Source organism: Natrix helvetica, assembly GCF_964273705.1.
Source record: "Natrix helvetica genome assembly, chromosome: 5".
NCBI classification, from domain to species: Eukaryota; Metazoa; Chordata; class Lepidosauria; order Squamata; family Natricidae; genus Natrix; species Natrix helvetica.
Window position 1 is genome coordinate 20795847 of NC_138551.1, and position 25356 is coordinate 20821202.

General features: G+C 38.3%; 1 protein-coding gene across 4 annotated transcripts in view; it reads left to right on the plus strand.

Annotated features, from left to right (window-relative positions):
* GOLIM4 (golgi integral membrane protein 4) overlaps window positions 1-25356 on the plus strand; it is a 71403-nt gene that overhangs the window by 1072 nt on the left and 44975 nt on the right. For all 4 annotated transcript variants that reach the window (XM_081954323.1, XM_081954322.1, XM_081954325.1 and 1 more), the window contains exons 2-4: window positions 21399-21473; window positions 22569-22618; window positions 24207-24260. In XM_081954323.1, the coding sequence (XP_081810449.1) occupies window positions 21399-21473; window positions 22569-22618; window positions 24207-24260 (179 nt within the window). The remainder of the gene's footprint in view (window positions 1-21398; window positions 21474-22568; window positions 22619-24206; window positions 24261-25356) is intronic.

A 25356-nucleotide genomic window follows, 5' to 3' on the forward strand; every position in this document is an offset into this window, starting at 1 on the left:
TCCTTTGAGTTTTTGGGGTCCCGGCAGGTGGGTTATTCTTGTGAGGTTGCTGACGCCAGTGTTGAAATTAACAAACAAACAAAAAAACCCTGTGAACAAGCAACTCTTTGTTGGTGTGCACAAAGCCTGTTGGTATACAAGTTAGTTCTTTTCTGTCAAGTTCTAATTTGTTGCTCTTTTACATTAGTAGAGTTGAGGGCGTAGTGAAATTCCATGTAGCAAACTGTATCTCATAGCCTTTGATAGACATAATTCAGAAGTCAGGTCAATCTTTTGAAGTGTTCACCTTGTTCTTAGTTCCACTTGAAAATGACAATGGAATCAGTAACATCTAGAAATCTAGATTCTCTTTTAGAATGATCTTGAGATCTGTCATATCTTACAATAGACAAGTCCTTAAATTATCTCTGTATTGTGTAAGAATTGCTATTGTTTAGCTCTAATTAGCTAACGTAGTTTCTTTAATAGGTATAAGAGGCTTTCAAGTTGAGTTTGACTTCTTGAGACTGTATTCATGCAGTATTCTGGACACATAATAGGAATAATTTGCAACTGCTTTCTTATTTTTACTTTTTAGTCTAGCCAACAGCTCAAAAAATTGCTAAGCTATCTCAAAAAATTGCTAAGCTATCTCCTATTCAAGTGCCTGGTAGCACCAAGCAGTGTTAAAAAAGCATATTTTCTGATCAGCCAAGGCAGACTAGGTGCTGCCATCTGCTGAAGAATTGTTAGAATTAGATGGTGCCAAAATGCCTAATTGACAGAGGACAATTGCTGAATATTCTCTTCTTATGAAATATACATCTATATATTGCAGTCTTTGGTGCTCTCTAAGCTTGGTTGCTTGCTTGCAAGTGTTTCATTATCCAAGTAGATACCATTACCAGTGTTCAGGTAGTCCTCGAGTTATGGCCACAACTGAGCCCAACATTTATGTTGCTAAGTGAAAAATGTGTAAAGTGAGTTGGCCCCATTTTATGACTTTTATTGCCACAGTTGTTGAGTGAATCATTGCATTTGTTAAGTTACTAACATGGTTGCTAAGTGAATCTGGATTCCCCATTGACTTTTCTTGTTGGAAGGTCCCAAAAGCTGATCACATGACCCCAGGACACAGCAGCCATCTTAAATATGAACCAGTTGCCAAGCATCTGAATTTTGATGATTTGACCATAGGGATGCTGCAACAGTCGTAAGTGTGAAAAATGGTCATAAGTCACTTTTTTCACAGCTATTGTAACTTTGAACATGAACTGTTTTAAGTCGAAGACTACCTATATTCTCTCTCTCTCTCCCTCCCTCTCTCTCTCTCTCTCTCCCTCCCTCCCTCCCTCCCTCCCTCCCTCTCTCTCTCCCCTCCCCCCTTCTGCTCTCCCTGTACTTTCTGGATAATACAGATTTCTCAGGAACACAAAAGTTAGTGATCTTGGAAGTAGCCTGCCGTAAACAAAATGTAGAAGCTAAAATTTGCAGAAAAAATGTATAAGAGGATCCTCAGCAGAAATTGAATATATCAAATTTTATTTGGCCAAAATCAACAGTCAAATAATGTGGGAAACAGATCAGTTTGTTTCTCACGTCATCCATTCTGTTAAATTTTATTTTATTTTTAAATTTATTTGATCCTTACTAATGTGGTTTCTGAATAATGAATTGTGATTTGATATGGGGTAGAAATCTACTCAATTGTAATTCATTCAATAAAAAGGTAAAATAGAGCGTGTGGATTTCACTCCGCTAGTCATTGCTGACTATAGGGGGCTCTACTCATTTCAAGGCCATTTAGCCAGTGCTATCCGAACACATTTCCGTGGTCATGTGGTCAGCATGACATCACGGAGCGCTGTTACCTTCCCACTGAAGTGGTATCTATTTAAATAATCTACTCGCATTTGAGTGCTTGTAAACTGCTAGGTTGGCAAATTCATTCAATAAGTGCAATTAAAACCATACCTGGGTTTATCATGTTTTCTGAATCCAGTCTGTGTAAGTGCCCTAGAGGATGCCTTCCAAATATTGAAGAGAAGTAGCATTTTGATAATAATTGGATTGTTTCAAACGAAAGAATCTTGTTTCTCTGAAACCAGATGTGCCAAAAGTAGGTGTTTTTAAATAACTTCAGAGATGGGGGGGGTAATAACCATCCCTTTCTCCTTTGGTTTATTGTTATGATGGTCCTGGATAGGCATTAGATATGGGAGTTTAGCAACTAGCTGCTGAATGGCTTTATAGACAATCTTAAGATCTATATATCTATCTATCATCTATCATCTATTTAGTTTGGAGGCTGGCCAACTTCAGAATTACATAGGTGGCCTGTAATTCAAATTTACAGCTCTATTTCTTGATAGTACTTGTAACATGCCCCAACTGCAAGAAATTCTGGGTAGCGTACCATAGTGAAAAGGAATTAAAAAATAAAACCTTAACAATAATACTCCAATCAAAAACATAAGGAAATGTTTTTAATCAACTAGGGCTCATTGAAATAAATTGATTAAATTGTTTTGGACAGTCGACTTGGGGGAGGTGACACATACTTTGGGGGGGCTACAATGGAAAAAACATGTCATATTGTCTACACTCTATGCAGCTCATGAGGAGAAGAGACTCCCTATAGGACTTCTATAGACCAGCAATCTTAACAAGAGTATACCTGATAGTTCCCAGTGCTGCACTACAAAAGACTTTAAAAATAGTGAACCATTGATTTGGTCCTGAAAATGTACAAGCAACTAATGAAGCAACTTCAATATAAGTGTTATTTTACCCTCACAAGGATTAGTCTAGCAATAATCTCTCACATTTTGTACCAGCTGCAGCTTCCAGGTAATCTCCAAAGGTAGGCCCAAGTAGAATCTATTGCAGTAGACCAACTGAGAGATCAAGTTGTAAGTTACTGACATTTGTATAATATTTTACACTAGAGATTAGTAACATATTCCTCTTCAGATTTTGTCAGTCTCCAATTTCCCTCTATCCTGGCTCGCGTGTTTAAAAGCAAGGGTTATTGGGGGTTGCTTCAAATATTTGCAGAATCAGATCCGTTATACATAGCTGCCTGAAAATAAGGCTTGTTAAACTGAATCAGATATCTGAATAAACATGCATATATTTTAAGATGTATAATACATCATTGCATCATTAGTTTAGAATTTATGAGATCATGAGTTCAAATGAATGAAATAAATACATATTTGATAATTGTGAATCATCAGATATTTGGCCATTTAAAAGGAGGCATATTGAAATAAGATTTCATCCAGATTTCCTGAAGTATTTAAGCCAAGTCAATCTGCAGGGAAAAATATGGTTCTAGTGATCAATTTTGCTTGCTGACTAATGACATGATGCTATAATGAAAGATTGTTAATCTCTAATGCGTTTGTGAAAATTAATGTTCCATAAAGCAATGTTGAGAAGTGGAATCTAAAAGCATAATTACATTGGAATTTTGGAATTGGGATATTGGAATTTCCATTTAGTATTGACATAAAGGATATAAACATTGATATCGCATCTTGTGAAAATCAATTGTGCTGGAGATGAATATTGGAAATGCATTTTTGGAGGTCATAACATACAGTAATTAATATTGTTAAATCATTAATTATTAGAGCCATACTAGTAACTATAGTAATTTTCAGCCTTTATATATATATGGCATAGAGCTGTTTTTCCAAAAACATCGCATACAGAATCTCAATTAATTTAGTTACGGTACTAGTAGATCTGACAATTATTGCATCAGGTTCTGTTGCAATCCAGTTACAAAGTTAATCCATGAGTTTTCAATTTTTTAATGTAACCATCCATAGACATACATGCTTGATAAGAATGATGTTTTCTGTCTTAGTTCTGACAACCTGAGTGTGTAGATTGGCCTAGGACACGGGCAACATTCCTATGTCACATCTGCAAGACCTTAGAATTAAATAAACATAATTTTAAAATTACTAGAATTCCATGAGATAATCATGTTAGAACATTTTGGCTTTCTTAGACAAGCTCTTGCTTAAAACAAAAGAATGGGCAAGTAGACTTGCAGCCATTTTCTGAGCTTGCCTACACTCCGCTCTCTGTACCCTTGGATGGAGTGGATGAGGCAGCTGTTCCTCATCAGAGGAGATCTGTTTTCTATTAGCCCTTCCTGTCATCAGGCGATCCTCCCCTGTGTCTGTGCAGGCAGACAACTCTTCCTCAGGTCAACCACCTCCCCACAAAGCCTGAGTGGCCTGGGACAGCATTGCCCTCAGCTACTGGCGCCTCGAAACATGCCAAGGGAGACGTACCATGCCTGTTGGATGGCCCCATTGCCAACTCCTCCTCTGAACCAGGCTCTGATGGGGCCATTAGAAAAGATGCTGAAATTGTATCTGGGAGTGTAGAAGATACACGGCCATTCTTTGAGCTGTTGTTCTTTGTTCAAGCATATGTCTAATAATGTGTGCAAGATATTATTAAAAATAATTACTCTAGGTGTGTACTGTATTCTAGAATAGAATATACCCTATTCAACACCCCAGGTTGAAACATGCTGGTATTATTGAAAACGGACAGACCTGTGCAAGCCAACTACTGTGCCCCAAGTGATAAAACAGATATTTTGGCTAGAAACCGATAATGTGGCAGATGGACCACTCTGGCAGCTTGGCATGTTTGTTGAACGTATTTGGAGAGCAGTTGCTGAGTACGAACGTCCTGTCCCCATACAAGGTTAAAATTCAACGAGTCAGCTTGCTTCTACCAATTTGTTCTTGGCAGTCTGGAAAACTACCAGTCCTTTCTCCGTTTTTTTTTTTTTAGTTACAGGAAACTTTGGCAAGTTGCTATTTTTGGAGCCAACAGTGGTATTTTCATAGCAAAATAAGCGCACAGGGCCATTGTACCATAGTGGTCGGTCAAGAGAGAAAAAGATCAGATCACAGAGCAGTTTATTTGAATGGGCATTCATGAGATAATCTGTTAATACTTAATCTTAATACATTAGGTAAAGTCTCATCCAAGCTCTGTTGAATCTTCTGTTTGGACAAATGCGAGGCTAAAATTCTGGGAAGGGAGGTGGGGGATGGTCCCTTTTCCAACTATGTTTCAATGCGTTTATGGTAGTGAAAAGACATACACATTTATATTTTTTGTTACATTTCTTCTTTGGAATGGGCGAATTGTTTTTTCCCCAAAAAAATTTTATTGGTTTTTTATACATTTATGGGGAAAGGTAAGGGGATATGCAAAATTTTTTGGCAGCTCCCACACTAGTGATAGAAACCCATCCAACACTCACAATTTTTACAATCTTAAAAACAAAATATAAAAGATAAGCATCAAACGAAGTCTTATTCTATATTGTCAACCATGTGTTCATTCATTTTCCTTTGTCACTTTCTAGAATATCACCAATTACTATTATTTCAAATACTTTTATTTTTGTGACCTGAGCCTTTTCGATATTGCTCCTTCCTCCCTGTCCCCAGAGGGAGCCTCAGCCCCCCCCTCTCTTATCTTGCACCTTGCTGTCTTTTCCACCACCTTCGTCCTCTAGGAGAGAAAGATGCTTTTTGATGAAGGCTTCCGCCTCCTGTACTGTACTAATTCTAATCCTATTTCCCTCCCAGAAGACCAACATACCCTCTGGAATGGGTTCATCCATTGATTCACCCACCAACACACACCACATGAGATGATCCAATGACTTGTACTCCAATTCAGGAATTCTGTCTTTGACTTTCTGTTGACCAAAAAGTCATACAAATGTCTTTCATTTGCAAATTATCAAAGAATGTTGCAGCCACCAGGTGATGAATAATGAGTATTGTATGGTCCTCTTGCAATTTTCTGTGTTGGTTATTGCTCTTTGTCTCTCTTGTTCACATTAATAATTTGAGGATAATGAGGATTGTGGAGCAGGGAGAGAAGGCAGCAGGAATGTTTTAAGCACAAACATCTGTTCTGGATGACAGCACAAAAACCAAGGGTATATTCTGCTATGTCCGTGGAAAGCTCAGTAGGGGAGGAATGCTATCTACCATTGAGAAAACTTGGGTTACAATGAATTAGGTTCTTTTTTTTTCAGTTTGGCATCAAACTAAAATAATAACCGGTTATGTGTGTACCAACATGTAGGTTTATTTTTAGACGTGTCAGGGATGATTGTTAATGGTTGGCTGTTGTGTATTTGTACAGCTGCTTCCTAGTTAACATTTCTGGGGCTTAGCTCATTCATAGTGCTAAATCATGAATGGTTTTGACCCTGGCTTGTTAAAATGACCACACCATTCAGTTCACAATACAGCTAGTTTTCAACTTACAGACACAATTGGACACAGACTTTCCACTGCTAGGCAAGAAAGTTGTTTAGTGAATCATTTCCAGTTTCCCCTACTGACTTCGCTTTTCAGAAGTCACCTGGGAAGGTTACCAACGGTGATCAAATCACCCCAGGACACTGCAAACATTGTAAATACATGCCAGGTGCCCAGCACCCCAAATTTTAATCACATGACTGTGGGGAAATATGGGTATGTATGTATGTATGTATGTATGTATGTATGTATGTATGTATATGCTGGTCTTGTTGTATTCAGGTCTTTTCCCATGTAAGATTGAGTTTGTCTTGGCAACGTTTCGGCGAGGTCTCACTCGCCATCTTCAGGCTGGGATTTGGGCGTAAAGCGGGCTTAAATATATATATATATATATATATATATATATATATATTATTTATTTATTAACATGCCTCTGGAAGTAGAGACAGGAGACATATTTGTTATTTCCATAATCACTGGCCAATATGTTTTGTATACATAGACATCTTCCATTCCACAGTTTCTAAAGTATGTATAGCTATTCATAAGAGCTTGACTCGGGATTGTTTTTAATGGCATTCTCACCTCCCCAAAATGTATATATTTTGTCTAAGTATAGAGCATGTCTTGCCTGCAGAAGGGTAAATAGTATTTCTTCTTGTTTATGCTTTACTAAGACGTGAGTACATTATTAGAGAAGAACTGAAAAGGTATGATGTCATGCCATATTTTTGCAGACTTCAGTGGAATTAAGATAACAGTTGTTAAGCATATATAATTCCATGCAAGATTGTGATTAAAAAAGGCCCCTCTATAAATAGTTACCTATGTTTTTTTTCCCAGTCTGGCTTTACCACTTGTTCTTTTGTGAAATGGATACTGATGTAATTTTGGAGCACTGGAATGTTAGCTCAGCACGCTACACAGCTTTAAATAGGAAACACTCCTATTTAAGTCCTTGGTCTTGAGGAAGAATTTTAAAAAAAAGCCTGCCCAGACTACCGAAAATAAATATGATAGCATATAAGGTCTAGACAATTACCACACCATGTTTCTAATAAAATCATGCAGCTAGCATTAGACTGGAGTTAACGTCTACCTAAAAACAAGTCTGAAGGAAAGTTGGAGGTTGTGTTTAAGTCTCAATCTCTGAAAACAGAAACATTTATAAATAAAGTTTTTGTTTTGTGAATCAGTATCCTAAAATTATACTTTGATAGCACTTAGACTTAGTACTTAGACTTATATACTGTTTCACAGTGCTTTAACAGTCCCCTCTAAGCAGTTTACACAGTCAGCATATTGCCCCCCAAAATCTGGGTCCTCATTTTACCCACCTTGGAAGGACGGAAGGATGAATCAACTTTGAGCCTGGTGAGATTCAAACTGCCAAATGGCAGGCAGCCGGCAGTCAGCAGAAGTGGCCTGCAGTACTGCATTCTAACCACTGAGCCACTATGGCTCATGTTCCTTAATGTTTTTCAATTTCTGTTTGTTGCACCTGAAAGTCTCCAACAGTAAAATAATCTTTTGCATTGTATTAGACAAATTCTTTAGTCTAATGTATTTGTGCAACTAATGCATAAATAGTATATTTGCAGTACACTTGATCGTGGAAGGCTGGACACAGATTTTCCATTGCTAGGCATGAAAGTTGTTTAGTGAATCATTTCCAGTTTCCCCTACTGATTTCGCTTTTCAGAAGTCACCTGGGAAGGTTACCAACGGTGATCAAATCACCCCAGGACGCTGCAAACATTGTAAATACATGTCAGGTCGTGGAAGGCTGACTTAAAGTTTGAAATGTACAGTGCCAACAGTACATCCAGAAAATAGTTTAGCATCATAAATAAATTTTTAAAAGCTATGTGTACTTAACAATAGTAACTTAACAGGAGTAACTTGTTTATTTTATTCAATTTACATCTTATGTTTTTGATTAAGCAAGTACTAGTTGAGTTAAGAAGAGCTAAAACATATATTAACGTTAATCCAGTCTGGCTGTATAATCATCTCTATGATTCTATCTGAGCAGGATGGAATGAAATTGCTGACAAGGCCTGACCCGAAGAGATGGACAATGCAGACAAGGTTGGGCAGTTGATGTGGAAAGTCCAACTCCCACTGTTTCTTGCCTTTGGAAACAAGATACCCTGCAGAAAAGAACATATTTTGGAATTAGGGATAGAAATAACAGGCATAAGATCAACTGATACCTGGTAACTTAAATGTATAATACAATACAATAGCAGAGTTGGAAGGGACCTTGGAGGTCTTCTAGTCCAACACCCTGCCTAGGCAGGAAACCTTATACCATTTGAGTCCCTTTTTGGGAGAGGGGGCGGTTTAGAAATCCAAAGAAATAATAATAAATCTAACATCTTCTTAAAGACTTCTAGTGTTGGGGCATTTCCAACTTCTGGAGGCAAGCTGTTCCACTGATTCATTGTTCTAACTGTCAGGAAATTTCTCCTCAGTTCTAAGTTGCTTCTCTCCTTGATTAGTTTCCACCCTGCTTCTTGTTCTACCGTAAGGTGCCTTGGAGAATAGTTTGGCTCCCTCTTCTTTGTGGCAACCCCTGAGATATTGGAACACTGCTATCATGTCTCCCCTAGTCCTTCTTTCTCTTAAGCTAAACATACCCAGTCTTTCTCTCATATAATGAGAAAGCTCTTGGCAGCCAGAAATGTAGAACAGTGGAACAGTCTACTTATGGAAGGTGTGCTCTGGAAATGTTTAAGAAGATGCTGGACAACCATCTTTCATGGATGGTTGAAATGGTTTTTCAGCACTTTACAGAGTATTGGACCAAGGGTAGGTTGCTGCCGGCATCACTGCTGGTTTGGCGGGCAAAACGTTTTGTGTGCGTGTACTCACTTCGCTCATGCACATTTGCACCTAAAAAGGTCTGAACATGTGCACGACGTTAGAAAATGGAAAAAAAAATTCATTTTTGCAATGAAGATTTTTCTTCACATGTGCGGAACCAAAAATCAAGATGGCGCCCCCGTGGGGCGTGGCAGGACGAGTTACTACCTACTCGTCCGAACCGGTCTGAACCGGTAGGAACCCAACTCTGTATTGGACTAAGGCAATCTTTTTTTTTTCTGATTCTACAATCAGTGGAAAGTTATCACTCACAGAAGACACAAACCCTACCGAAGAGACAAGTAGTTATTTATTGACTGTGTAATAAGCACTAACTGCCACCACAAGCATGACTAATTGCAAAACATTCAATTCCAACAGAGCAAATTGTTGAGATGACTCCCCGATGTGTTCTTATAGCGCAGGAATGACATTTTCATTTGCTTTATTGTTTACAAGAATATGTGAAGTCAGACATCAAAAGCAATGTGTCTGCTCTATGGACTATGGAATCAAGAAAGGCAGATGCTATACGCTTGAATCGGTTTCAAATGATTTCACAGAAAATTGGGAAAATAGAGAAGAAGTGGAGGGATACCAATACTTTTGGATGCATCTGTATTTTGTGCAGATGTAGAAAGATGGCAGCAAACAAGCCATCTTTTAAGGCCTGGGAATGATCCTGTAATGGGTATTGCTACCAGATTTGGGATGCAACAATCTACCCAACTATGAAGGGGCAGCACAAGATTTCAGAGAAATCTGAATCCACAGTTGCCTGGATATTTGCAGCTCATGTTTAGTAACCCTGATCTTGGAAGTTGACATGAAACAGCTGCTATAAATAGGATTTTCCTATTTCCGGATGACTGCTAAAAGGAATGCGACTAAGAGTAAAACCTCAAGTTACAATGACATGTTGGAAGAAATGTCCATCTGGGTTCAGTTGCAAGTGGGGAGAAAGACACTGGAAACATGGTGGCTGTTTGGAAAGATGGTTTTAATGGTGGACAGGACCACATGGCTTGAGGTCCTGGGCAAAAAGGGAAGAGATGCTGAGAGTGCCTAGGTTTTATGCTCTCTCTGGGCTTTTGAATTTGAGCTTGTATTCTGATTGATTGCCAGACTCCCATGGGGCCATGCAGGGGTAACTTTGTAGGTTATGTTTGTGCTCCAGGCTTGGTTGAGCCTTGCTGGGTGATGATGTAATGAAGGGGCTTTGGGCAATTCCTCCTATGGCTCTGCCTGAAGGAGGCAGATCTTTGCTATGTAGCTCAGGCCTTAATGGTTCATTGACAAAAGGGAGGCGGGCTGAGTTTCTGCCTCCCTTTTAGGGGAAATATTCTGACCTTTTAAACTTTCCTAAAATATTTCATTTTTCTAAGAGAGGGGTGGGTGCTAACTTCTTACAGACACGAACTGAAGAGTTGATTCTTGTAGCCCTAACCTCTGTTAGTGATCCTTACAAAAGATCCTGGAAGTACCAGAGGACTGGAAAAGAGTTGTTGGGGTTCCAATTTTCCAAAAATCTGAAAAAAAAGGAAACCAGGAACTACAGACGAATCAGCTTGACATCAATATGTGGGGAAATCCTAGAAAAGATAATTTCTTGAAATCTCCTGATGTGCAGGTAACTAAAATGAACACAATTGCATAGAATGTTCGCCCAAGAGAAGATGAAATTTGAGCAATAGTTTTTAAGATGAGGCTTATACTGATAGTTTTTTCATAGTCTAATCCCACACATCTCCATTGAAATGAACTGGGAAGTTATAGCTATCTTTGGCGTTTTTGCTTTATTCTTTTCTTCACAGAAGATCAGAGCAAAGTGGTAATAAATACGTGGTAATGTCTTGAGCTTACTGTACTGCTTATTTTTAAAAGCCAGAATTTAATGAACTTAGGCAGTCAGAATTGACATTTAAGCCTTCAGTAGGATTCTATTTTAATAGTGCTGTACAGAAAAACTCTCCTTTAAAAAAAAAGTCTATGAGTTTTCTTAATTAAAGAGAATCTCTTTTTGACATTTGTTTTACAGAAAAAAAAAAACTTTGCTAAAATTCTTCTAGAAGAATTGTGGTATTCTTATGTTTGATTTAATGAAAAAGTAGCCACGGTATGAAATATGAATGCCCTATCTATCTCTTCAGAAACATATAGCCACACTAAATTTCCATGCTTCGGTTAAATGTGGGGAAGTAGTGGTGAGCAATTCTTGTTCTTTGGGAAATGCTTTGGGGTAATGGCAAATAGAAAAATAGCAAACAAGTCGTATCTTCCCATTTCCGTTAAAAAACACTAAAATAATTTCATATAAACTTTCAGTTGTGTGGGACAAAAAACTTTTTGCCATTTGAGAAGACTTTTGAACAATTCTCCACCAATCTACCCAGTAATGGGAAAAGTACCGCACTCCAGGGCTAGAATTTGTCATTTTAAACTTGCATTCAGGGCCTTAGAAGACCAAGTAAATGTGTGCTTTTCAGCTCTTTATAATTTTAAACATTTTAAGTTAAATTGAAAAATGGATGTTTTAACATGCCTTTTGTATTGTGATTAATTTTGCAAAAACACTTCATATGAAGATTTGAATCGTAGATGACAGAGAGATAGGAAAAGAGAGGGAGAGAGACAGAGGTAAATAGAAAGAGGGATAGGTAGTTAGGTAGATAGATAGGTGGATAGGTGATAGATAGATCGATAGATAGATAGATAGATAGATAGATAGATAGATAGATAGGTAGATAGATGGATGATAGATAGATTTTGTGATGGAGAAGTATTAGGTCTGCCAATCAAGCTGCTTGATTTTCTTTGCTTTTATCTGTTCCAAAACAGGAACAGATGGGAACCAATGTTTCTCCTGAATGTCATTAACTTTCATCACTAAGGGAACAAATTCATAGGTCTAAGCAGTCGTGGTCTTAAGGGCTGGGTTTGGGTGCTTTTGTTTTTTGTTTTTGCCTCCCCTTTTATCTTGCAATAAAACCTGCATTAAGGAAGTGGTTGTAACCGTTTTCAGATAGCAGGAACCACATCTTTCTTGAGGTTTTGTCTTTGTCACCAAACTTTTGCAAAGAAGGCCTGAGGCAAGAAACAATAGCAGCAGCAGAGGTTGACTCATTATTAAATCATACGAGAAAGTAGCTTATCAACATTTTGGTGCTTCTATTAGTCTGGCCCATCAGTTCTTGCAGAGATCTTGCTACAGTTGTCATTGACCAGCAATTTGGTGAGTGTCAGGAGATGTCTGCGGTGATATCTACTTTATGGAACATCCTTCCCCCTGAAATTAGATTGGCCTCATCCCTTTTGACATTTGGTAAGATCCTCAAGACCAGGCTAGGTGACCAGGCCAAGGAATTGGAGACACTGTTAAGGAGGGCATTTCTTATTCTTCCTCCATTTTCATTGTATTTTGTTTGTGTGTATGTATGTGTATGTATGTGTTGTATTTGTGCTGATAAATAAATAAAGGGAGACTAGTATAGATCTATTTCAAGCTATTTAGCTCTCATCAGCTAGCCATACCCTTACTGGGATTCGAACTTGGGCATACCAGGGGTTGTAACACAAATACATACATACATACATACATACATACATACATACATACATACACACACACACACACACACACACACACACACACACACAAACAAAATACAGTGATATATGTATATAATATATGTATTTGTGTTACAACCCCTGGTATGCCCAAATATGGGAGAGAACACACTGCTTCCCTTTTCTGTCTTTCGGCTCACTCCAGGAGACCATCCAGGCAGAAAACCATATTTTTTATGTTGCCTTTGTTACATTTGTGTTGCATTTGTGCTGATAAATAAATAAAGGGAGACTAGTATAGATCTATTTCAAGCTAAATAGCTTGAAATAGATCTATACTTGTCTCCCTTTATTTATTTATCAGCACAAATGCAACGTATATAATATAATATATATTTATTACCAGGGTTTTTATATATATTTGTATTCACTGTTCTTATATTTTTAAACTATTGTTGTGCGCTGTCCAGAGTCACGGTGATAAATAAATAAAACATTAAAAAATAGTTTTGTGCTTCACCAAAAAAGATGTATTTCAGAACTGACTGTCAACCTACAATATATACCATTTTCCTGAAAATAAGACCTCCCCGGATAATAAGCCGAATCAGGCTTTTGAGCGCATGCGCTAAAATAAGCCCTCCCCCGAAAATAAGGCCTCCCTGAGAATATTGCAACACAGCAGCAGCCATGAGGTGACCACGCTCACTGCCTCCTGCAACTCAAAAATAATAAGACCTCTCCGAAAAAAAGGCCAAGAATTTATTGTCTTGTCTTATTTTCAGGGAAACATGGTAGATCTGGACATACTCCTAAAATATACTTGCTAAGGTACAGTCAGCTAATCAATCCTACTTTATAGGTCTAAAGATACTCTTTAAATGCTACAAACTCCTAGAAACCTTGTACCTTGGAATAAGTCAACAAAACCTACTTGGACTCCATTTTTTAGAAAGCAGTGGATGAGGGCTTAATCAGAGCTAAATTAAAACCTGTTCACTTCAGGGTTATTTAATAGTGATAAATCTTATTACATCATATTTGTGTCCAGCGTTTGCGAGACTGTTTTCAACCTGTTCACTTCAGGGTCAGTAGGTAATGATAAATCTTATTAGATCATATTTATGTTCAATGTTTGCCAGCTTGTTTTCCTTGGAAAGGTGACAAACAGGGTAGGAGTTTTTACACACATGCACACATACACACACCACCCATACTTCAGACACTGAATTATTAATCTGTGAATTTCATTATCACAAGACATGCTGATGGTCAGTAAGTAGGGTTGTTTTAAAGAGAGATTAGCTAATTTCATGGAGGACAGACTTTAGTCTTAAAAGTTTATGTACCTCTAAACTATATGACTCAAAATTCCAGTTGTGGGGAGCAATGATGAAAAGGAGATATATCTCCATGTCTCACTTTCAAGGAATGCCAGAAAGAAAAAAACATGCTGCGTTAAGATGGTCGTTGCTCTAATTCTACTCTAGCAGGACTGCTCTTATGAGGCAGATAATTGGTTCAGTATTAGGTCTGCTTTCAGAAAAGAGTTTTCGATCCCTATCTGGAGATGTTGGGGACTTAGTCTGAGATTTTCTGTCTCTAAGACATGTGCTTCACTAAACAGCATATTGCCTCCTTTTAAAGACAACACTCTTATTTGTTGCCCCATAGGATCTCAATTAGGACTTCCTAGCCAATAGACCCGCGAGGACAAACCCATGACACGCAGAGCCATCTCTCCCGGCACGTGAGCCAATGCCCATTGCTCTTCCAGGTTCCGACACACTGGCCAGCTAGTCTTCACGCATGCGGGAGCGCTGGGAACCGGAAGAGCTGGCGGTGCACATGCACACACTGGGAAGCTGATCTTCCAGTTTCTGGACGGGCATGCGCACCGGCCACCTGGTCTTCTGGTTTCTGGCGGGCATGCACATGCAAAGACCAGCTGGCTGGTATGTATGCATGTGCCGGAAACTGGAAGTCCATCTTCCCAACATGTGCGTGCACACAGGGCAGCTGCTCTTCCAGTTTCCGGCATGCCTGCACACTTCTGCTTTGGCATTTGGTGCCGAAAAGGTTCGGCAACACTGCAATAGACCCAGCTGCCTTGCATTTTCCTTATTTTTTATTTATTTTCTTCTAAAACTCTCATCATTTTGAAGAAATGCCATTTCATGAAGTTTATATGAAATAGTAAATTAAATCTTATCTATTCCGTGAAGTTTGATATCTGACTTTCAGATGGCAATGTAATTACAGAAATCTGCAACGTGCAAGCTCCCTTCGGCTGAACAACTTGGCCATGCCTTGTGGCAGGGAGAAAGGTTCGGCAACACTGCAATAGACCCAGCTGCCTTGCATTTTCCTTATTTTTTATTTATTTTCTTCTAAAACTCTCATCATTTTGAAGAAATGCCATTTCATGAAGTTTATATGAAATAGTAAATTAAATCTTATCTATTCCGTGAAGTTTGATATCTGACTTTCAGATGGCAATGTAATTACAGAAATCTGCAACGTGCAAGCTCCCTTCGGCTGAACAACTTGGCCATGCCTTGTGGCAGGGAGAAAGGAGAATGTGAAAGAGATGAATAAGCTCTTGGTTTTCAGGAGATCCTTTTGCCAAGTGGAAAATTTTGGGGAAACAAGAGATCCTGCTTTTATAGATGGCCTGTTTGTTTCTGTTTTTGTGTGGGGCTTGGAGCATATACAGGGTAGATACATCTACCTAATACTGATTTTAGAAGTGTTTATTCTCAAGCAAAATTCATAAGCATTTCAGGACTTATCCTAAAAAAAAACCTTTAAAAGATGTGATAATTCTTAGGTTCAATCTACAGCACTCTTTTAAGTCTGCAGTGATCTAATGAGCTGTATATGCAAATAGGTTAATGCAGCAATGTTGTATTTTGTGCTGTACTCAGAATAAATATCCTTTTTGAATAAATCAGTAGTTTGTTAGGTGGGAGAGAAAATTAGAAGGGACTTTCGATAGATGAATCTTCCAGAAAGAAAGAAGAAAAGAAGCTTTTCATATGCCAGTAAAACTTGTCTATTGAAATCTCCATTAAAATGAAAATCAAAAATATAATAATAAAGTACAATATATGTCAAACTTCAGAAACATTCCAAGAAGCAGATTTTGTAGTATTTCATAAACTCTAAGGTAGAATCTGCATACCAGTATCTTCCTTGGTGAAGTACAACTTTCTGCTCCTACAAAGTTGCGTGGAATATAAACATGAAATCAACAGAAGGGGATTTTAAGATTTGTGAATTATTATTATTATTTTTTGCCCCCTTCTGAATTTTTCACCAAATGTTATTAGCGCTTCATGTTAGTTCATCTATAAATCGAATCTAAGTGAACAAATGACACCAAAGTTGAAACAAACCTTTGTCCAACATATAATGTGCCGGTTTGAAAGCATAAGGAATTATAGTTGCACCATACTCGGCTGCAATAACTTTGACTGAAGATTTCCTGTAACTGACAGTTATTTCAGAACACTATGTAGAAATTTTGTCTCCCTTTTCAGTGGCAAATAGCTTCAAACCAGTAACATTTTTAAGATTTTCTAAAATGAACTATTCATTTCAGATCCTGTTCAACATTTCAAGGGCATTTAGGTCTGGATTTGGAATTGATTATTCTAAAACATTTAATTTACTTTTAATTTACTCTGTTTAGATTTGCTTGAACATTTGGGATATATTACCCATTTGCACTTCAGCTGATAGGTAGAAAACCTAATATTCTTCTGTGAAATTCTTTAATACAAAGCAAAGTTTATGCTTGCTTCTATAATAAGAATTATAGAATGATTTTGGTAAAGTCAACAGTTTTTGCTGAAATCAATAAATACATTGATTGTAGAAAAGGTTCTATCTACATTTATTGATGAGTAGTAACCTCTTAAAAGCTATTTGTGTAAAAATGAAAAAAAATCAATTTATGATTCATGGTTTTGGTGATTCGATAAGGTATATTACAGGAAGAAGAGTAATAGGATGGCATTTTGGAAAGAGAAGTTAAATATATATTTGTACTTATAACTGCTATGAAGTATATTGGAAGCCACTTCATTATATCTTTTTTGTATCTATTTTTTTTCAACTTTTTTTTTATTACCTTTCACTTTTGCTTTTACTTTGATTTCTTTCTTTCTCCCTACTTTATATTCAGTTCTGTTAGTTTATATCTTCCTATTTGAAAGTTTTTATAAAAATTATATTTAAAAAATAATAAGTTTTTTCAGTTCCAAAAAAGCATGGCATCCCTAAACCATGACATGACCATCCCCACGACTGACAGTTTATTATAAAGTTCGTATTGTGCAATTTAATGCTTGGGTTCTAATATATATTACATCAATGGAGTCCATTTTTTTTAAACTTTGGGCTCATCTGTATATAGAATATTCCTTTAGAAGTATGGAAGATAATCCAGTAGCCTTTAAAAAAAGTTAAGATGAACAACAGCGTTCTTCTAAGTGAACTGTGGCTTCTACCTTCTTACTCTTTATGAGTCATTACTTAGTGCTATTTTGATGATGGAGTTGTAAATATTCAGCCAAGATAAGAGAGCCCTGCAGATCCTAGACGTTCTTTGTGAATTCCCGTGTGGGTTTATGCTGTGCTTTTGGAATGATTTTGTCAAGACAGTAACTCCTAGGAGGATTGACTGTTGTTCCAGATCATCTCCATTGTTCTTTAATTGGATTGTTGAATGCTCAGAGTTCTAGAAATGGCTCTGTATGATTTTTGGACTGATAGCCATCCATGACTTGCTTGTAGAGGCTTTCAAATATTTTGTTTGAGCAGAATATGGTGTGACTTTAAAAATATGCATGGTCAGAACTTCACTGTGATAAGTCAATGTCTTGAGATTTATGTAGGATGGGGATAGCCCAAATCAGCTCTGATCATTTAATGAACTACTAAAGACCCTGACCCTAATCATACTTTTAATTGAATTGAATTGAACTAGATAATTATTTGGCATATCCCAGTAGCAAAAAGTATATAACTAACATAAATGAGAAAATACATCAAGCTTTGATATTATTTGTTCATTCAGAGTCCCTGTATGAGTACCCCATGATGTTCTGATAACATTGGTCCTTTTGAATTACATATCTAGCTGTATGCTACTGATATTTTTATCAATACGATATTTTCATTGTATAGTTGAAAACTTCCATGTTGCATTGAGGAGTCTTTAGCTGGAAGTTCAGAACTCTGAACTGAGTGAATTGTTCTGATTCTGAAGTGGTACAGGATTATGTTAATTTACATAAAGAAATAGAGTTGTAGAAGCAGGACACACTCCATTCCTTTCAGCCTTTATCTCTTTAGTAAGAATGATTTACAGATTTAGATCTCTGCAAGGGAAATTAGTAGTTTTCATAAAACTAGTAGTGATATCCTGTTTCTCCAGTTCATCTGCACTTACACAATTTTGTTGGAGGCATATGGAAAATTTGAATGAAGCACAGTAATCTACAATGGATAGTTTGCAAGAGAACAAAGCAACACAGCAGAAACCATTGATAAGTCTGCATCTTAAGTGGATAGTCTAGAGACCGCTCTGTTTTCTGTAGGAATCTAGAGAATGTTTCAAATTAAGACATTTTCAAATTTCCAACTCTCTGTTTTGAGCGCAGTACATCTTCTTTTAAGCTCTAAACCGCTGGACTGATGCAGGATGGTGTTTCAAATGCAAAACGGACCATTTCAAGCATTTGGAGATTGTTCTGAACTCCAGAAATTTATACTTCAAATTTCAAAAGTCTCAAGGACAGCTCATTTCAGAACCGAAGCAAAAGTTCTGCTCTCAAACAGGATGTTTCAAATTCAAAATCTCCTTTTCCCGGTCTAGGATTCTTGAACTGGGCTCAGTGTTCAACGCTCATGAACCATATACAATCACAGGAACCCAAGAACTCAAAAGCTAGGTTCAAAAATGCTTGTGAGAAATCATTGTTGGGTGGGTGGGTGGGGGTGCCAGATAGACTTCCCTGTCTAGCTTCCTACATCTGAAACCTTCTCCCTTGCAAAACATCCACTTGACTTCATTTACAGTGGGAGAACAATAGGGTGATGCATTCATCCAAATATCCAGCCATTTGGGACGTCAAAGGCCTGTATAAAGTCTTTGGAAATGAATTGGCAGCCAGACCTATCAATAGTCCTGAATGTAAAGCTATGATCCTGTTTTGGATAGGTTCACACATTGTGCTGAGTTGGTTTGTTTTATAGTTTATAGAACCATCTATTGTGACGTGATTTCCAGATAACAATGGGCCATGAACCATGATTTATAACATATATATGGACCTATAGGTTTTTTTAGTATGATATATGGATCTATAGGGTCCATATATCATACTAACCTGAAATTAAATAACATGCAATACATTTTGAAGGGATTTGTCAATCACTGTGGTACTCCCATCCCAGGAGGAATAGCATTGCATAACTGAGACATACCCCTTTTTAACATATAACAAATTAATAGAGTTGGAAGGGACCTTATACGTCATCTAGTCCACCTCCCCCTCAAGCAGGAGAACCTACGCCATTTCTGACAAATGGCAGTCCAATCTCTTCTTGAAAGTCTCAGGTGATGAAGCTCCCACAACTTCCAAAGGCAACTTCTGTTCCATTGGATGATTGTTCTCACTGTCAGAAAGTTCCTCCTTATTTCTAGGTTGAATCTTTCCTTCGTCAGTTTCCATCCATCCATCATTCCTTGTCTGGCCTTTAGGTGCTTTGGAAAATAGCTTGACCCCCTCCTCTCTTTGGCAGCCCCTCAAATATTGGAGCACTGCTATCATGTCTCCCCTGATTCTTCTGTTCACTAGACTAGCCATGCCCAGTTCCTGCAACTGTTCTTCATATGTTTTAGTCTCCAGTCCCTAATCATCTCGGTTGCTCTTCTCTGCACTTTTTCTAGAATCTCGACATCTTTTTTATAGTGTGGTGATCAAAACTGGATGCAGTACTCCAGGTGTGTTCATATATTATGACATTACATACATGGTGCAATATCTCTGCCAATAGTGATGAAGGTACTGTTACAAATATTGGATACATTATGCCCACAATACCATAACCTGCACTCAAAAATATATCTAGTAGGTTTAATGCAAAACTAAGAAGTATGCAAAATGTTCTGAGTTCGAAGCTTAGCCAGGGTTTCAAGATGCACTTAGCAATTCTAAACCTAACTGTAAGTGCCTTTTTTCATTATGTTCTTTACAGGGAAATCTGGAAGTTGAGAGATCTGAGAAATGGGTAAAACAAAGGTTATTGCTTCGCACACACTCCCAGCTTTCCTAGCTCCCCACCCTCACCCCTTTGGTACTTGTCAAACTTTTCTGAAAAGAGCTTTTGAACCAAGGCTGTGAGCTCAAACACTGTTCTGACCCCCAGCAGCACGAAGCCAAGTCCTCGTCCCGCTAAACTCCTTTTATTTAATATAGAGTGAATTCCTCTCCAGCAAAGTCTTTCTTCTCCCACAGTCTTTCAAGATAGTTCCCGATTACCGACCTTTATCAGGCTTGGAGAGTGGCCAGGCCAATATCTTTCAGACTCCACAATACTTGGCAAGAATGCAGGAATGAACTAATTGTCTCCTGCAAACACTCCTCCCCTTTCGTTCCTCTTTTATTCCCTATGGGAGTAGCCATTCACCATCCACCTGTGGCCTTACTCCCAAGTCGTCCCTTGTTCCTTAGCTGTTCCCTTCCTTTGGCAACATACTGGGAACAGGCTCCAGCTGTTCGTCTGCCTCACTGATGTCTGACTCCAAAGGCAGCTGATAACAGTCAGATGGCCCTGGCCTCATCTCTGCCTCCGACACAGAGCCCTCATCAGAGCCTTCCCCAGACTCCAGGACTGGCCCAGGTTCCTCCCCAACCTCCTCACTGTCTGAATCTGCTGCCAACTCCACTGGCCACTGGCCGGCCACAATAGACTCTTGGATACGAAGGATAATCTTTGTTCTTTTCCAGTATGGTGAGAGATTTCTTCTGTATGTGCATGTGTGCACACACATATATACCCGAGGAACAGGGATCTGAAAACATTGGAATTTGAAATGATTGAAGTCCAACTCAGTTGCTTGGAGAGTGTGTTTCATTTCACATTTGAAGTGTTCTCCATACACCAAACAAGCAAATACAATTGGTGCAGCATTGGTACAAATGCTGGAGAATTTCATTATATATTCACTATCTGTAAATTTGAATGTCAAGCTGAAGCAATTTAACTTAGTGGGTACAATCCACCCTCGTCTGTTCAAGTATCAACTTGAATGTGTAGAATATTTTGCTTGGTGCATGCATTTTTATTGATAACTCCATGTTCTCTCACACACCCATTTTCAAAACATTTGAAGTATTTTTCTCTTGACAGTTTATATTCATTGCTCTTAAAGGTAAAAATGCCTTTGAGTCAAGCTCAATTGTCAACAACCACAGGGGGGTGTAGGGTGGTTGGGGTATCTGAATTACCTTCTGATCCTTGAGAACGTTGGTCAAGTGCTTGCTACTTGCTGGGAATCTTCATTCTTACCATCCCTAAAATATATATTTCTTTTTTTAGTTGAACAGCTACTTAATTTCCCTGCAATTTTTCTCTCTTTTTCAGTGGTGTATGAACATCGATCAAGACTAGAAAAATCTTTACAAAAAGAAAGGCTTGAACATAAGAAAGCAAAAGAAGGTAAAACATTTCAGATAAATTTTAAAAGATTTTATCAGCTGAGCAATGATGTTTTGTAGTGTAAGAATTCAGATAGGCAATTTAGGGTGGTGTGGATTGAAATTGTGTTTTTTCAAAAAATGACAGGCTTTTGAATGCTGTTGTTGTTGGTGGTTAAGTGAGATTTCCACAGCTATGCAGATAAGAGCTGATTGTTTTATGGTGTCTTACCACCATCTAGTGGATAAAACTCTGCAACAATTTCTCTGCCAACAGAGACGTATTTCATTCAGCAGGTTCGAGCCAACCACTCAGTCTGGCTGAATTTCTGGTCATTCTATTCTGCCAAAAATGACAATAGGCATGGTAGTAATCCAATTAACATTGAACATTCTAATGTCTGAAGACTGGATACATATTGAAAAGTCAGGTGCAGACTGAACTATAGGCCTGGCATAGGGATGAGTTAGTCATTTGTGTCTTTTTCCTTTTCCTTGAAACCAAGGAATTTTATCTCTCAGTAAAGCTAAACTGAAAAGAGCTGAAGAAGTTTCTTGGATGAAAAGCCAGAAAGTCCAGTTGCCTCCTGAAAAAAGCACCTTTGGGACAACCATGACCTGGATGACTGAGAATTTTCATAGACTGAAAACTAGTTTCTTTGCACACAAGGATAACTAGATACATATTTGTGTGAATGAACTACAGTGCTGCATTTACAACACAACACTCTCTGTACCTGGATATCTGATGCACTCACTTCAAATCTCATGAATTTGCATGAGTTGCATTTAAACCTAGTTCTTATCTATTTTAATCATGACTGAAGTGCTATTGATTTTAACTGGCGCCAAGTGCCATAATTTGGGGGGTGGGGGACACTGAGCCACAGGCAGAGCCAGTTTCCATATTTATCAGTTCTCAGGTACTGCTAAAGGGTATATGGTAATTGAATGCAGAGAAATTGTGTAAGGCTGAATTACTGTGTGAAATCTTGCCAGTGGAAGGAAGTTTGGGCTGGAGTTGCCTCCAGAGAGAATAGCGGTGGTTCTGGGGTTTTATTTATGTATATGTTCCTGAAGATCATTCATTTCTCCCCTTTTTATTTTTGTATTTTAGATTATCTTGTTTATAAATTAGAAGCACAAGAAACATTAAATAAAGGAAGGGTAAGTCAGCAGAAGTAATTGATAAGTTTTTCTTCACGTAAGGATTTTATCAAAGCCTCTACCCTTTGAAAATTCCAAGTATAATGAATAAGATCTAATTGTCTGAATTCTGAATAACTTGAAATATATCGTCACTTCCTGAAAAGGAAGAATTTTAAGCCATGGTGTTCTCCAGGGCTGTAGTACTGGGATTGATGCTTTTAGATATCATAAATGATCTAGAGTGGGTCACCAAATCGACTGTAATTTGGAATTCTGAAAATGTTTCTGGTGGTTTTGCAAAATAGCTGCTGACCAACATTTTTATTTTCTGAAAAAGCATGTAGGACCCATTGGGAGCCCGAATATATTTTTAGCAATAAGGATTATGCTGGAAGCTTGTATTTTGATTTTGTACAGCATGACAGCTTTACCTTTTAAAAAATGTAGAAGGCGGGGTGTGGAGCTTGGCAGATGACAAATGAAGTTTCCTCTGAGACATTGATGCCTCACTAAGAATGCTTGAACTGGAGGAACAATGTCGTTCAAGGTGATACCAAAAGTATCGAAATAGAAAAAAAAATGTTATTAAAATGGAAAATTTAGGAGCCCTGGTGGCACAGTGGCTAGAATGCAGAATTGCAGGCTAACTCTGTCCACTGCCTGCAGTTTGACTCTTACCAGCTTAAGGTTAACTCAGTCTTCCATCCTGCCAAGGTCAGTAAAATGAGGACCCAGATTGTTGAGGGCAATATGCTGATGCTGTTAGTCTCTCAGAGGTGCTGTAAAACACTAGGGGCAATATAATAATCTAAGTGCTATTGCTAAAATAATTTTCAAAATAAGCATAAATCCTGCGATGGGGAAGTTTTTAATTGTATGCCATGAGATCTGAGATGCTAATGATTTCCCAAGAAAATGATCTGGTAATGGACAAATAAATAAATAAATTCCATGTTGGGGATACTTTGGAATAGAATTGATACTAATTATGTCGATACAGTTCTCAAAGAGATGCCAACAGTAGCAAATGCAAGGAAATTGCTTGTCCTTTTGTAACAATTCTAAGCAGGATTTGGGTTTGTTTGTTTTTTGTACTTGTGCCATTCCACCAATATGACCCATATTCTTGTTACCCTGAAGCATGTTAATCAGTTGTGAGTAGGATCCCTGGATAATTCATGGCTTTCATATGAGGGAACAGAGAAATATGGCAGGCAAGCATATGGGCAAGCTTTATAATAAGCCTTCGCTGGTGTGGTGTTTTTTTTTTTTTTAATTATTGGATTTCAGCACCAGCATCTTCAGTCAGTCTGCAATCCAGATTTGTTTCAGTGTTGTCCTGAAATGCTGGATTTCTACATCCCTGAACCTTCCCAAGTTGGAGACCTCTAGCAATTGAATTCAACATTTCAACACAGCACTGAGACAAGAAAGTATGCATCTTAAAATTTGTTCCCTGTGCACCTCTTGAATTTTCTTGGGAAAATTCAAAAACAAGTTTGCAATTCCCTTAGCATTCAGAGAAGGGCTATTGCTATGCCAAAAGCAGTTGAGGTCTTATCTAACTACGTGTTTCTTCTTGTTTGTTTGTTTATTTGTTTTGCAGCAAGATTCCAATAGCAGATATAGTGCACTGAACGTACAACATCAAATGCTGAAGGTAGGTACTTGCGTCGTCATTGTTTTCCCAACGGTAGGCAATTTATAGCCTTTACAGCCACCATCCTTCACATGCAGTTAGTTTCTTGGCAAACAAAAGGAAATTTTATGTAGAAGCTGTAAAAACAGCCTTGGTAAATTTGGCAAAGGTGTTTTACAATCAATGTGGGCATTTCTGCTGACCCTGAAAACTTTTCCTGAACCATGTGGCTACCCTATGGGTTCAACAAGGGTGCCCATGCTACATTTGGAGAATCTTTGTCTGCTTAATATTAGAATATCCATGCCATTAAATGTTAGATTTAACTTGAAAACTGCAGAAGATCTGAAAAACTTGAAATCTCTCAGAATATCATTCCACCATGGAACTACCATCTATTCCAGTGATGGCGAACCTATGGCACGTGTGCCACAGGTGGCATGCGGAGCCATTTGTCAGGGCACGCGAGGCGCTGCCCTGTCAGAAGGTCCCTGACGCCTCCGGAGGGCTTCCGGGGGAGCAGGGGAGGCTGTTTTTGCCCTCCCCAGGCTCCTATAAAGCTTCTGGAGCCTGGGGGACGGCGAAAAAAGCATGCAAAAAATGGGGGGGGTCGCGCCTGTAGTGTGCGCATGTGTACTGGGGGGGCACGCATTGCATTATGGGTGCGGCATACCCGCACACGACCCCCTGCGCACCCCCCACTTATGGCACGTGAGCCAAAAAAGGTTCGCCATCGCTGGTCTATTCCCTTATTCAGCTACATAAAATAAGCCCACCTCTGTTTTTATCCAGTCTTTAAATAAGAGATGATGGGTGCGTGATGATGAAATTAGGCTTCTAGTCTTTTTAAGCATTTGTCAAAATCCCCCAGTTAAAAAAAATTATTTTTCGACTTCAATGCAATGCTTCTAGATTTTATGAGAAGGCAGGCTTCCTGATGGCACAAAATGTTTTCCATCCAATCATCACCTCAGATTTCTTTGTACTTCGAAGAAAATTAAATATATTCTTCACATATGAAACCCCCACAAACATTTCATATGATTGATGTGTGAGTACAGAAAGCAATTGGGTGTAAAGGTTTATGGTTTGAGCTTGAACCCAAGGGACCTTCTGA